Raw genomic sequence first — 15,907 nt, 5'->3', positions numbered from 1 at the left:
GGTTAGTTTTTTAGGCTAGGACCATGGGGCAGTGCCATATCGCTTTCTCTGGGGAACAGTTATTCATTGTGGATGGCTATCCTTACCCATGAGAGGTATTAGAGGGAATAGTGTGCTAGGAATGATGTCTGGGATGTTACCATCTTCTCTAAAAAGACTCCCTAATTAATCAACTCCTTGTTTTCCCCATGAGTATCATCCTTTTAATGTTCAGTAGAGAAAAATCACCTTCCAGAGGGTAAGAGATGGCTGTCATTTGCAAAAAGTATGACTACTCTCATGGCTTCTGAGGAAATGGAAAAAGCTAGGATCAGTGAGGAAAGGCATGGACTTAAAGCCAGTCATGAGCATGAAGCACATTCGTGATGGAGTGCTAGAGGATTCTTGCCATTTGCATTGAACATCTGCTTTCCAGCTTCCATTTTAGTTATGTAGACATACCAGAATGAGTTAACTTGGGTGGAATCTCAAATCATTCCTTTTGGGGATAGGATATGCCAGAACGGCCTGATATAGGGATATGAACAGGCATCTCAGGTGAGAAATCTGTGTCGCTTACTTTATTCCCCATTAAAAACCTGCATTCTTGTTATTTACATGGGCTTTCTTCTCCCTTTCTCCATTCCCCTTTGTATCTGGTATCTGTCTCTTCCCTCGATTCTTCCTTCTTTCCCAGGTGTGTTTGATAACTGCTCCCACACTGTCAGTGACAAAGGCTGGGCCCTGGGGATCCGCTCAGGGAAGGACAAGGGAAAGCGGGATGCTCGCTTCTTCTTCTCCCTCTGCACCGACCGCGTGAAGAAAGCCACCATCTTGATTAGCCACAGTCGCTACCAACCAGGCACATGGACCCATGTGGCAGCCACTTACGATGGACGGCACATGGCCCTGTATGTGGATGGCACTCAGGTGGCTAGCAGTCTAGACCAGTCTGGTCCCCTGAACAGCCCCTTCATGGCATCTTGCCGCTCTTTGCTCCTGGGGGGAGACAGCTCTGAGGATGGGCACTATTTCCGTGGACACCTGGGCACACTGGTTTTCTGGTCGACCGCCCTGCCACAAAGCCATTTTCAGCACAGTTCTCAGCATTCAAGTGGGGAGGAGGAAGCGACTGACTTGGTCCTGACAGCGAGCTTTGAGCCTGTGAACACAGAGTGGGTTCCCTTTAGAGATGAGAAGTACCCACGACTTGAGGTTCTCCAGGGCTTTGAGCCAGAGCCTGAGATTCTGTCGCCTTTGCAGCCCCCACTCTGTGGGCAAACAGTCTGTGACAATGTGGAATTGATCTCCCAGTATAATGGATACTGGCCCCTTCGGGGAGAGAAGGTGATACGCTACCAGGTGGTGAACATCTGTGATGATGAGGGCCTAAACCCCATTGTGAGTGAGGAGCAGATTCGTCTGCAGCACGAGGCACTGAATGAGGCCTTCAGCCGCTACAACATCAGCTGGCAGCTGAGCGTCCACCAGGTCCACAATTCCACCCTGCGACACCGGGTTGTGCTTGTGAACTGTGAGCCCAGCAAGATTGGCAATGACCATTGCGACCCCGAGTGTGAGCACCCACTCACAGGCTATGATGGGGGTGACTGCCGCCTGCAGGGCCGCTGCTACTCCTGGAACCGCAGGGATGGGCTCTGTCACGTGGAGTGTAACAACATGCTGAACGACTTTGACGATGGAGACTGCTGCGACCCCCAGGTGGCTGATGTGCGCAAGACCTGCTTTGACCCTGACTCACCCAAAAGGTAAGGGACTGGGGTTTGGGGTGTCCTACTTGTAGGATGCATTTCTAACATCATTTTATCTGTTTGGTTTTGGAGGCAAATGTGTTCACACACTCCCTGAATAAGACGTTAATCCACCCCATCAGACAGTATTAAGCTTTTGTGAAGTGCTAGGTGTTCTGTTAGGTAATTAGGGACACAGATGACTGAGACAAGAGACAGTCCTCACAGAACTCACTGTTTGTGGGACAGAAAGCTGTGTACACAGTGTGAAGCGCACCCAAAAGCATATGCACCAGGTACTTGGGACACAGGGAAGCTGAACAACTTACTCTACCAGAGGAGGCCAGGAAATCTTCATGGAGAACAAACAAGGCATCCAGGCCTAGACACCAGTCAATACTAATTACACGTGACAATACTTCCTATAGTCTTAGCATCTTGGCAAAGTAATACAGATCTGTGAAAATGTGTTAGGTCTATTTAGTCTAAGCAGTTCAGCAGTTTCGTAAAGTTTCGTGTTACATCTCGCCACTAGTCTCCTTTAGGTGACTGGGATGTTTCACTGTTGCCCCATTAAATTCCATTCTTTGTCCGGCATCCAGAAGGATCTTTTTAAAAAGGTAAGTTGGATCCTGTCATTTCTCGTCTTAAGATTTTTTCCTCCACTGCACTCAGAATAAAATCTGAACCCCCTACCTGACACACAGCCTCTTAATGCAATCTGGCCTCTGTCTACCTCTCTATCCCCACCTACATAGCACAGCCTCACTGACTTGATTCTGTTCCATTGAACAGATCAAGCTTTTTTCTGCCCTCAGGGCTTTTATGTGCTGTTCCATCTTCTTGGAATCCTCCTTTCCTTAATATTCCCATGGTGGGCTCTCTCTTGTCATTCAAATACCTACTTAGATGTTACCACCTGGGAGGCCTTTCCTAATCCCTCAAATTAAATCTATCAATTACTGTTACATCAACTAATTTAAATTTCCTGTTTAACACTTAGTACTTCAGATAATTTGTCTTTCACATTCATGTGTTTGTCTGTTTTTCCCCTATTTGGAATATCAGCTACATGAGATCGGGGCCCTTGTCTATTCTGTTAACCACTATATTCCCAAGGCCTAGAATAGCAGCTGACATTTAGTTGTTTAAGTTGATGAATAAATGGATTTGATGTGTCTCTTGTTCTGAGACAGAAGCCTTAAGAAGATTCTCATTTGACGGCTGTTGCAGGGGTTGGACATAATAGAGGAGGGTAAGAAAGTAGGTAGGTAGCTAGTGAACTTGTTAATATGTGTATGTGGACAAGGTATCCCCAGTACACAACTGGTGCCTTTGTTCAAATTATGAAAAGGCTTACCTGACCTAGGGTACAGGGCTGGTGGGAGGTGGCAGAACAGGATCTCAGCTCCCACCCAATGTCTTGATGGCTACTTTTGTATTGGACACCATTTGTACAAGTAGTTCATGGTATCCCTGTGTGTGGGGAGTCCTCTTGATATGAGTTAACACTAATAGAGTGGCCTGTACTTCAAGCATGTGGTATCAAAAATCGAGTATACAATTTGGAATCAAGGGACATGGTTAAATTTTGGAGTCCTTGCTACTTAACTAGGTTTGCAAGTTACGCAAGTCACGTTCGGAAACTCAGAAGTCTTGTCTATAAAGTAAGGATGATTGCAGTAATACCTTGCATTATCAGTATTTTCAGATTATTTTGTGAATCAAATGAAATAAAGTATAGGAAAGTAGCTCTAAAGTTTTCAAAGCACACAAATTGTTCTAAAATAAGATTAGTTCTTATTATTAAGGCTGACAGATAGCAAGCTTTTATTTACATAATAATGCAAAGAGAACTAATCAAATTATCAGAACTATTTGTATAAGAAAATTCTGTTTGGAACAATGAGAACACATGGACACAGGGAGGGGAACATCACATACCGGGGTCTGTCATAGGCTGGGGGGCTAGGGGAAGGATAGCATTAGGAGAAACACCTAATGTAGATGATGGGTCGATGGGTGCAGCAAACCACCATGGCACGTGTGTACCTATGTAACAAACCTGCACGTTCTGCACATGTATCCCAGAACTTAAAGTATAATTTAAAAAAAAAAAGAAGAAAAGAAAATTGTGTTTGGGTTTGGTTTTTAGATTTTGGTAACCTTAAGCAGAAGCTAAACCTCACTAACAGCAGTGGTTAGCAACACTTAGGATCCCCCAGATAAATGAGAAAGTCTGGTCTCCTAGTTTATAGTAATAACCCACTGCCCTGTCTGAGAGAGCTGTCTTTCAAGGTATCCAGGTATTATTCTCCTCAGAGTTTCCCTTTATTTCTCTGACTTCCTATCACACTGCCCTTATCTGGGTGTTTATAACTTACTCACCTCACTGCCTGCAGAAGGGGAACTCACTCCTATTTATAGACCCAGTAGTGTTTTGAACCTTTATTCATAAGTGACTCTTTTACCCCCCACATATAAAACCTGCTTTGTGGAATACAAAGGAAATATTTATACTTTTTGATAGTTAAAAATACTAACACAAAGTAAAAAAGTGCTCGTGGTTTAAAATATCAAATTATACCAAAAGACAGAAGGAAGAAAAACAGTGTCCTGCCTAACTCTTCCCCATCCTTCTCCACACTCTGTCCTTGCTCTGCACAGGTTACTATATTTATTTTTTTCACCTGTTTTTTTTTCTGGTAGTTTCCTGTACACCTCCAAATATTATATTTATATTGCTTGGTTCATCAATTTTAAACATTATCCATTGATTTCTTATGATACAGACAAGACTAACTCTCTTACATTATCTCCTTCCTTGCCCTTGCATCCTTCCATATAATTACTATTTTTTGTTGAATCAATTGTATGTATTATAGTATTATGACTGTGAAATGTTAATTGTTGCAGAACAAAGTACTATTCTATTATTATATTTCTTTCCTTGCACAGCTTCTTCCCATTTCCAGCCCCACCCCTTGAGTCTCTATTTTTCCTTCCTTCCTTCTTTTATTCTTTCTTGATATTCTTGATTGTTTTCAAATGCTTTATTTTACCTGCTAATTTGTAGAATATATTTATGAAAATGTTCCCCTCCTCTGAGCTGTTCTAACACTAAATAAAACTCTTCTTCTTCACCCTTAAAAAAATGTTTTTTACACTCCTATAGAGCTCTCCCTTCTAGTTAATTCTATTCTTTTCTTCCAGTCTTGGCCAGTTGTCTTTAGGTCTGCTGCACAGTTGTCATCCTGGGACTTCTCTTCAATGCGTTTTTTTGGGGGGGTTAGAGCTACTGTGTCCTGAATTACATGAATATCTCTTAATTTACTACCTTATTTTACTGGAAAACATCCTCAAGTAAATTTCTAAGAAAAGATGTTTCAGGTAATCTTTTTTGAAAATGCACTTCTCAGAATGATTTTATTCTGCCTTCATACAAAATTGATAGTTTGACTTGGTATAAAATTTTGGATTGAAAAATAGTTTATCTCAAACTTATGAAGAAATTCATTAATTACTTCTAGCTTCTCTTCTGATAATTGTGTGTATTTTTATAGGTGTGTGTGTGTATACATATATACACCCATATATGTATGTATGTATGTATATATATATATATATACACACACACACACAAATATATTTATATATTCTTTTAGCATCTTATCCTTAGCCTTGTTACACTAGGGATTTGTAAGATTATTTTTTAGGGATTGCCTTTTATTGTTCTTTTGTTGAACACTGTTCAATTTGGACACTTGTGCCCCTGGTCTCTGGAAAAATCTCTTAAACTGTTACTTTGATATTTTTTCACTCAGTTTTCTCTGTTCTCTTTGTTACCCCTGATACTCCTGGGGATGAATCTACTGAGCTTACTCTTTTTCTCTTTTCTCTCCTACGTTCTCTTTGTTAGTTTGTTCTACTTTTTTTTTTTTTGAGATTTCTTTGAGTCTGTCTTTCAATGCTTTTATTTACTTTTATATTTTAGCAATCATACTTTAAAAACCTTCTTATTCTTTGATTATTTTTAATATAATCTTAAAAAATTTTAAGATAAGCATTTTCAAAGATAAAAATGTGATTCATTTGGAATTGTTTTTTTGTGTGTTATATCCGATGCATCTGAAGTCAACTTTTCTTTTTTTTATTATATTTTAAATTCATGACTATCCTTTATGCTGGTGACTTTCCTTAAATGTCTAATGCTTATTCACAGTAGAAACCACACTTTTAAATCTCTACCTATGACGATCTAAGAAAGAATAATTATCTATGAATTTTCTCTTTTGAAAAAAAGAAATTTGAAGGCAGAAACATAGAGGAGGAGAGAGGTTTTCTTTCTTCTCAGCTCTCTTATACTTATTTTGTGTGTAGGTCTTTTCTGCCTTCCCTATCCTATTTTTTTGTGTTGAATCTTTATTATTAAAAATATTAATTTTTTATGACTCTTGGCAAAAGCAATATTTTGAAAAATCATTATTTATCAAGCTTCTGTGATGTGCCAGGCATGGTAAGGTAAGCAGAGGGACACACGTAAAGACTATGGAAAGGATAAGGGCTAACGATTTGGAGGAGAAGTTCAGTAATTTTATCTGAATTCTCTGGGTTTAAATCCAGGCTGAGGCATTAAAAGCAGAACATGGGGTGTGGCTTTTCTTTGTCATGGCTTAGATTGCCTGAAAGGACTTTTGATTCATAGAGATATAGATCTTTGGGTTTCCATGAGGTTCTGTGACTTGGTGGAGTTAGTCTCTGAACTAGATTAGCTTTGTAGAGCCTCCCTATTATTACAATTAAATCACAGAGCTCAAGCTCACAATTCCATTATACTGTTACTCTGAAGGGACTCAACTTTGAGAAATGCTTTGCGAGTCATCTATTGAGTGGAGTGCTCCAGGCACAGAGTCTTTCCACTCACAGTGGAAGCACCTTCGACTGTTGAGGGAGAGTAGTAGAAAGTGGGGGACAGACCTACAAATAGGTCACTAACATTCGAATGCAAGGGTTGATGTATGAACAACTCTCCTCACTTCCCAAATCCTGTTCAATCTTCCTGCTATGGTTCCAATGTGTCTCCCAAAGTTCTTATTTCCTGCTATGGTTCCAATGTGTCTCCCAAAGTTCATATGTTAGAAATTTAATCCCTGAAGCAACAGTGTTGAGAGGTGAAAATGTTAAGAGATACTTAGGTCATGAGAGCTCTGCCCTCATGAATGGATTAATGCTGTTATCACAGGAGTGAGTTTCTGATAAAAAGATGAGTTTGCTACCCCTCTGTCATGTCTGCTTTCTTGCACTTCTGTCTTCTGCAATGTGATGATGAAGCAAGAGGACCTTCACTAGATGCAGGCCTCTCGAGCTTGGACTTTACAGCCTCCAGAACTGCAGGAAATTAATCTCTTTTTTTCATCAATTACCCACTCTCATGTATTCTGCTATGGCAGCACAAAACAAACAAAGATGCATTCCTACCACCCCCAGCAAGAAACCAGAAATCTAGCCCAAAGTAGTTCCTCTCCCAAACGCTCTGAGAGGAGAGAGAGCCTGACGAATCCAGCATCAAACATCTGTAACCCAGATGGGCCTATCAAAGGGAGAGTACTTATCAAGCTCTGGACTGGTCAGGAGGAGATATGAATTACAGATACATTACCCAGCCAGTTGAACAGACTTACCAAGATAAAGGAACTTGGAACTAGGCAGGGCTACATAAGCCAGATGTCTATTTCTACATAGTAGCTGCCCTGAGAGATGATCTGCGAGAGTTAAGGGAAGGAAGGGTGTTGAGTGTCCACTTCAGTAAAATCACAGATGTCATTGACTATTCCCTATGGTACATACTAGGGAGCTCAGCCCAAAGGAATTTCTGTACCCTCAGGGGAATTTGTCTTCCCTGACCTTTGCAGGCTTCAGCTTCTTTTTGGTTATTAATTGTTTCTGTCACATTTCTCCCTAAAATTATGTCTCAGAGTTACAGTTCTTTGCTGCTGCACCTACTTTCCATCCCATGCTTTCTCTCCTTTTCGCAATAGAGTTGAGCAAGTATTTCATTAAATCTGGAACTCTGCTTGTCTCTCTTTTTTGGTTTCTATATCTCAGATCTCATAATATTGCTATAATGTGGAGAAAAGTCTCCAAATAAAAACAAATGGTTGAACAAGGCATCAATCATCTAGTGTCTGACCATGCTCTGAAGCAGACAATGGGGATACTGTATATTTGTTTTCTCTATATTTGTTTCTGAAGCCTGTGATGGGCTAATTTCTGAAGCCTGTGATGGGCTAACATCTCTATGTGTTGGCAACTCATTGTCTCTTCTTTGCCTCATTCCCTGAGGTTTCACTGGGGAGTCTGAGGGCAGAGGACTCTTATACATAGCAAGGCTTGCCCATGGCACACTCCCCTCTAAAGAAGTCCTCAAGAGGGTGGCTGGGAATTGTCCTGGGGGATATGGCAGAGAGTGGGGTCTGCAGGTATACAATAGAAAGGGTGTATCTTGGGACAGGAAGGTAGAGGCACATGGCATCAAAGGGAACAGGTGGAGAAGTTGGTGCTGCACAGACCTGGATGCTTTGGATTAGCTGTGCTTTGCTCACCCACACTTGGAGGCTGTTGAGCCAAAGGCATGGTCAGGCTGGGCCCTTGCAGTGGCTGGTCTGTTAAACATCAGCCAGGCTTCATTATAGGTTTCTTTTGAAGTTGAGATTCAAAGTTCCCTGAAGCCAAAAAAAACACACGCAGGGAAAATAAGCGTAAGGGGTAGAAGAGGGCAGGAAGAAAAGAAGTGGAGGAGAAATTTTAAAACTAAACAGCAAAAAAAACTGCCAGTTCCCTCACTTCAAAATTCACAGGCAGTGTGAACTCTAGAGCAAGTGTCACCTTCTCATGGTCACGTCAACTGGCAATGGGAATAGAAGGAAAGAAATAAGAGGAGGTTCCATAGATAAGCACAATAAGTTTACCTACAAATAGAAATGTCTCCTGTTTATTTTCCTATAAGCCAGTTTCTCCACAGTTCCAATAGGCACCGTATTATGGAGCAAATGAAATCCACAGTTTCTCTGTTCACCTGGCTTGTGGACTTTCCTCCTCAGGTGAGTGGGGGGGTGGGGAGTGGTGACTGTTTTTCTCCTTTTCATAGTTTATTTCTAGCCAAATAGACAGACTTGTGAGTGAGCCATGTAGTCTGTCTGGGTTAAAAATATTTCCTTTTGGGGAGGAGCCAAGATGGCCGAATAGGAACAGCTCTGGTCTACAGCTCCCAGCGTGAGCGACGCAGAAGACGGGTGATTTCTGCATTTCCATCTGAGGTACCGGGTTCATCTCACTAGGGAGTGCCAGACAGTGGGCGCAGGCCAGTGGGTGCGCGCACCGTGCACGAGCCGAAGCAGGGCGAAGCATTGCCTTAACTGGGAAGCGCAAGGGGTCAGGGAGTTCCCTTTCCGAGTCAAAGAAAGGGGTGAGGGACGCACCTGGAAAATCGGGCCACTCCCACCCGAATATTGCGCTTTTCAGACCGGCTTAAAAAACAGCGCACCAGGAGACTATATCCCACACCTGGCTCGGAGGGTCCTACGCCCACGGAATCTCGCTGATTGCTAGCACAGCAGTCTGAGATCAAACTGCAAGGCGGCAGCGAGGCTGGGGGAGGGGCACCCGCCATTGCCCAGGCTTGCTTAGGTAAACAAAGCAGCCCCAAAGCTCGAACTGGGTGAAGCCCACCACAGCTCAAGGAGGCCTGCCTGCCTCTGTAGGCTCCACCTCTGGGGGCAGGGCACAGACAAACAAAAAGACAGCAGTAACCTCTGCAGACTTAAATGTCCCTGTCTGACAGCTTTGAAGAGAGCAGTGGTTCTCCCAGCACGCAGCTGGAGATCTGAGAACGGGCAGACTGCCTCCTCAAGTGGGTCCCTGACCCCTGACCCCCGAGCAGCCTAACTGGGAGGCACCCCCCAGCAGGGGCACACTGACACCTCACACGGCAGGGTATTCCAACAGACCTGCAGCGGAGGGTCCTGTCTGTTAGAAGGAAAACTAACAAACAGAAAGGACATCCACACCAAAAACCCATCTGTACATCACCATCATCAAAGACCAAAAGTAGATAAAACCACAAAGATGGGGAAAAAACAGAACAGAAAAACTGGAAACTCTAAAACGCAGAGCGCCTCTCCCCCTCCAAAGGAACGCAGTTCCTCACCAGCAACAGAACAAAGCTGGATGGAGAATGATTTTGACGAGCTGAGAGAAGAAGGCTTCAGACGATCAAATTACTCTGAGCTACGGGAGGACATTCAAACCAAAGGCAAAGAAGTTGAAAACTTTGGAAAAAATTTAGAAGAATGTATAACTAGAATAACCAATACAGAGAAGTGCTTAAAGGAGCTGATGGAGCTGAAAACCAAGGCTCGAGAACTATGTGAAGAATGCAGAAGCCTCAGGAGCCGATGCGATCAACTGGAAGAAAGGATATCAGCAATGGAAGATGAAATGAATGAAATGAAGTGAGAAGGGAAGTTTAGAGAAAAAAGAATAAAAAGAAATGAGCAAAGCCTCCAAGAAATATGGGACTATGTGAAAAGACCAAATCTACGTCTGATTGGTGTACCTCAAAGTGATGTGGAGAATGGAACCAAGTTGGAAAACACTCTGCAGGATATTATCCAGGAGAACTTCCCCAATCTAGCAAGGCAGGCCAACGTTCAGATTCAGGAAATACAGAGAACGCCACAAAGATACTCCTTGAGAAGAGCAACTCCAAGACACATAATTGTCAGATTCACCAAAGTTGAAATGAAGGAAAAAATGTTAAGGGCAGCCAGAGAGAAAGGTCGGGTTACCCTCAAAGGGAAGCCCATCAGACTAACAGCGGATCTCTCGGCAGAAACCCTACAAGCCAGAAGAGAGTGGGTGCCAATATTCAACATTCTTAAAGAAAAGAATTTTCAACCCAGAATTTCATATCCAGCCAAACTAAGCTTCATAAGTGAAGGAGAAATAAAATCCTTTCCAGACAAGCAAATGCTGAGAGATTTTGTCACCACCAGGCCTGCCCTAAAAGAGCTCCTGAAGGAAGCGCTAAACATGGAAAGGAGCAACCGGTACCAGCTGCTGCAAAATCATGCCAAAATGTAAAGACCATCGAGACTAGGAAGAAACTGCATCAACTAACGAGCAAAATCACCAGCTAACATCATAATGACAGGATCAAATTCACACATAACAATATTAACTTTACATGCAAATGGACTAAATTCTCCAATTAAAAGACACAGACTGGCAAGTTGGATAAAGAGTCAAGACCCATCAGTGTGCTGTATTCAGGAAACCCATCTCATGTGCAGAGACACACATAGGCTCAAAATAAAAGGATGGAGGAAGATCTACCAAGCAAATGGAAAACAAAAAAAGGCAGGGGTTGCAATCCTAGTCTCTGATAAAACAGACTTTAAACCAACAAAGATCAAAAGAGACAAAGAAGGCCATTACATAATGGTAAAGGGACCAATTCAACAAGAGGAGCTAACTATCCTAAATATATATGCACCCAATACAGGAGCACCCAGATTCATAAAGCAAGTCCTGAGTGACCTACAAAGAGACTTAGACTCCCACACATTAATAATGGGAGACTTTAACACCCCACTGTCAACATTAGACAGATCCACGAGACAGAAAGTCAACACGGATACCCAGGAATTGAACTCAGCTCTGCACCAAGCGGACCTAATAGACATCTACAGAACTCTCCACCCCAAATCAACAGAATATACATTTTTTCAGCACCACATCACACCTATTCCAAAATTGACCACATAGTTGGAAGTAAAGCTCTCCTCAGCAAATGTAAAAGAACAGAAATTATAACAAACTATCTCTCAGACCACAGTGCAATCAAACTAGAACTCAGGATTAAGAATCTCACTCAAAGCCGCTCAACTACATGGAAACTGAACAACCTGCTCCTGAATGACTACTGGGTACATAACGAAATGAAGGCAGAAATAAAGATGTTCTTTGAAACCAACGAGAACAAAGACACAACATACCAGAATCTCTGGGACGCATTCAAAGCAGTGTGTAGAGGGAAATTTATAGCACTAAATGCCCACAAGAGAAAGCAGGAAAGATCCAAAATTGACACCCTAACATCACAATTAAAAGAACTAGAAAAGCAAGAGCAAACACATTCAAAACCTAGCAGAAGGCAAGAAATAACTAAAATCAGAGCAGAACTGAAGGAAATAGAGACACAAAAAACCCTTCAAAAAATCAATGAATCCAGGAGCTGGTTTTTTGAAAGGATCAACAAAATTGATAGACTGCTAGCAAGACTAATAAAGAAAAAAAGAGAGAAGAATCAAATAGACACAATAAAAAATGATAAAGGGGATATCACCACCGATCCCACAGAAATAAAAACTACCATCAGAGAATACTACAAACACCTCTACGCAAATAAACTAGAAAATCTAGAAGAAATGGATACATTCCTCGACACATACACTCTCCCAAGACTAAACCAGGAAGAAGTTGAATCTCTGAATAGACCAATAACAGGAGCTGAAATTGTGGCAATAATCAATAGTTTACCAACCAAAAAGAGTCCAGGACCAGATGGATTCACAGCCGAATTCTACCAGAGGTACAAGGAGGAACTGGTACCATTCCTTCTGAAACTATTCCAATCAATAGAAAAAGAGGGAATCCTCCCTAACTCATTTTATGAGGCCAACATCATTCTGATACCAAAGCCTGGCAGAGACACAACCAAAAAAGAGAATTTTAGACCAATATCCTTGATGAACATTGATGCAAAAATCCTCAGTAAAATACTGGCAAACCGAATCCAGCAGCACATCAAAAAGCTTATCCACCATGATCAAGTGGGCTTCATCCCTGGGATGCAAGGCTGGTTCAATATACGCAAATCAATAAATGTAATCCAGCATATAAACAGAGCCAAAGACAAAAACCACATGATTATCTCAATAGATGCAGAAAAAGCCTTTGACAAAATTCAACAACCCTTCATGCTAAAAACTCTCAATAAATTAGGTATTGATGGGATGTATTTCAAAATAATAAGAGCTATCTATGACAAACCCACAGCCAATATCATACTGAATGGGCAAAAACTGGAAGCATTCCCTGTGAAAACTGGCACAAGACAGGGATGCCCTCTCTCACCGCTCCTATTCAACATAGTGTTGGAAGTTCTGGCCGGGGCAATCAGGCAGGAGAAGGAAATAAAGGGTATTCAATTAGGAAAAGAGGAAGTCAAATTGTCCCTGTTTGCAGACGACATGATTGTTTATCTAGAAAACCCCATCGTCTCAGCCCCAAATCTCCTTAAGCTGATAAGCAACTTCAGCAAAGTCTCAGGATACAAAATCAATGTACAAAAATCACAAGCATTCTTATACACCAACAACAGACAAACAGAGAGCCAAATCATGAGTGAACTCCCATTCACAATTGCTTCAAAGAGAATAAAATACCTAGGAATCCAACTTACAAGGGATGTGAAGGACCTCTTCAAGGAAAACTACAAACCACTGCTCAAGGAAATAAAAGAGGATACAAACAAATGGAAGAACATTCCATGCTCATGGGTAGGAAGAATCAATATTGTGAAAATGGCCATACTGCCCAAGGTAATTTACAGATTCAATGCCATCCCCATCAAGCTACCAATGACTTTCTTCACAGAATTGGAAAAAACTACTTTAAAGTTCATATGGAACCAAAAAAGAGCCCGCATCGCCAAGTCAATCCTAAGCCAAAAGAACAAAGCTGGAGGCATCACACTACCTGACTTCAAACTATACTACAAGGCTACAGTAACCAAAACAGCATGGTACTGGTACCAAAACAGAGATATAGATCAATGGAACAGAACAGAGCCCTCAGAAATAACGCCGCATACCTACAACTATCTGATCTTTGACAAACCTGAGAAAAACAAGCAATGGGGAAAGGATTCCCTATTTAAGAAATGGTGCTGGGAAAACTGGCTAGCCATATGTAGAAAGCTGAAACTGAATCCCTTCCTTACACCTTATACAAAAATCAATTCAAGATGGATTAAAGATTTAAACGTTAGACCTAAAACCATAAAAACCCTAGAAGAAAACCTAGGCATTACCATTCAGGACATAGGTGTGGGCAAGGACTTCATGTCCAAAACACCAAAAGCAATGGCAACAAAAGCCAAAATTGACAAATGGGATCTAATTAAACTAAAGAGCTTCTGCACAGCAAAAGAAACTACCATCAGAGTGAACAGGCAACCTACAACATGGGAGAAAATTTTCGCAACCTACTCATCTGACAAAGGGCTAATATCCAGAATCTACAATGAACTCAAACACATTTACAAGAAAAAAACAAACAACCCCATCAAAAAGTGGGCGAAGGACATGAACAGACACTTCTCAAAAGAAGACATTTATGCAGCCAAAAAACACATGAAAAAATGCTCATCATCACTGGCCATCAGAGAAATGCAAATCAAAACCACTATGAGATATCATCTCACACCAGTTAGAATGGCGATCATTAAAAAGTCAGGAAACAACAGGTGCTGGAGAGGATGTGGAGAAATAGGAACACTTTTACACTGTTGGTGGGACTGTAAACTAGTTCAAGCATTGTGGAAGTCAGTGTGGCGATTCCTCAGGGATCTAGAACTAGAAATACCATTTGACCCAGCCATCCCATTACTGGGTATATACCCAAATGACTATAAATCATGCTGCTATAAAGACACATGCACACGTATGTTTATTGCGTCATTATTCACAATAGCAAAGACTTGGAAGCAACCCAAATGTCCAACAATGATAGACTGGATTAAGAAAATGTGGCACATATACACCATGGAATACTATGCAGCCATAAAAAATGATGAGTTCATGTCCTTTGTAGGGACATGGATGAAATTGGAAATCATCATTCTCAGTAAACTATCGCAAGAACAAAAAACCAAACACCGCATATTCTCACTCATAGGTGGGAATTGAACAATGAGATCACATGGACACAGGAAGGGGAATATCACACTCTGGGGACTGTGGTGGGGTGGGGGGAGGGGGGAGGGATAGCATTAGGAGATATACCTAATGCTAGATGACGAGTTAGTGGGTGCATCGCACCAGCATGGCACATGTATACATATGTAACTAACCTGCACAATGTGCACATGTACCCTAAAACTTAAAGTATAATAAAAAAAAAAAAGTTTTTTCATGAAAAAAAAAATATTTCCTTTTAGAAATTTTTCCAGAGAGACCCCAGTCTCCAACTACACTCAGTTATTCAAAATACTTCGGCTTTTTCCTAGGAGTTGGGGTGCTAGCCCTGGGGCCTTGGCCAGATGCCAATCTGTTTCAGATGATTTCACTTACAGGTTCCTTCCTAGAATTTAAGCCTAAGAGTTTGAAAGACAGCTGCACACTTACACATTTTTCTTTGTCTTGGACTCTGGTTTGTAATTACTTCAGTGACTGGATATAAATGAAATCTTGTTGGTAGGTCTTCCCCTAACCAGGCCCTCTTTCCCTTGATGTCAGAGTTGTAGAGTGGGTAGTGGGCGGGACATGTAGTTAGGGTGTCCGTCAGGGGTTTTTCTGAGGTTCCATCAGAGCACCAGCCTCTGGAGGAAGCTCCTGATCTATTATTAATTTCAACTCCAAGGTTTCTCTCACTTCTTACCCAGAGCGCTGTCCAATGGTTGTGGATCTGATTTCCAGAGACAAACACTTAAATAACTACTACTTATCCTTCAAGTCTCAACTAGGATGCACATTCCTCCTTCTTGGAAGCATTCTGTTGCCCCCAAATACAAATTAGCTACCTCATTTGTATCACTTCTCATCCCCCTATAGCCACCACCCTAATCCAGGTCCCCATCTTCACTCATCTGGATTATTGCAATAGTCTTTTAACTGGTCTCCCACTTTTGCCCTTGCACTGTTGCCCCGAGTCTATTTTTAACATAGCAATCAGAGTAATCCTATTAGGGTATAACTCAGATCAAGCCATTCCTCTCCCCCTAATTCTCCAGCAGCTTACCAGCTTATTCAGAATCAAAGCCAACAGCATGACTCTGATCTATAGGGTCATATAGCATCAGTCATTTCTGTGGCCTCACCTCTTACCATGCTCCT

General features: G+C 41.8%; 1 protein-coding gene across 1 annotated transcript in view; it reads left to right on the top strand.

The window, feature by feature from the left end:
* The window catches only part of PAPPA2 (pappalysin 2), a 299,157-nt gene that overhangs the window by 38,422 nt on the left and 244,828 nt on the right, over positions 1–15,907 (top strand). Inside the window, exon 2 of the mRNA XM_009438817.5 lies at positions 677–1,748. Coding sequence (XP_009437092.3) covers positions 677–1,748 — 1,072 coding nt within the window. The remainder of the gene's footprint in view (positions 1–676; positions 1,749–15,907) is intronic.

Source organism: Pan troglodytes, chromosome 1 (genome assembly GCF_028858775.2).
Source record: "Pan troglodytes isolate AG18354 chromosome 1, NHGRI_mPanTro3-v2.0_pri, whole genome shotgun sequence".
In the NCBI taxonomy this organism is placed as follows: Eukaryota; Metazoa; Chordata; class Mammalia; order Primates; family Hominidae; genus Pan; species Pan troglodytes.
Note: the sequence above shows the minus strand (reverse complement) of the source record. Positions and strands in the feature narration are given on the sequence as shown.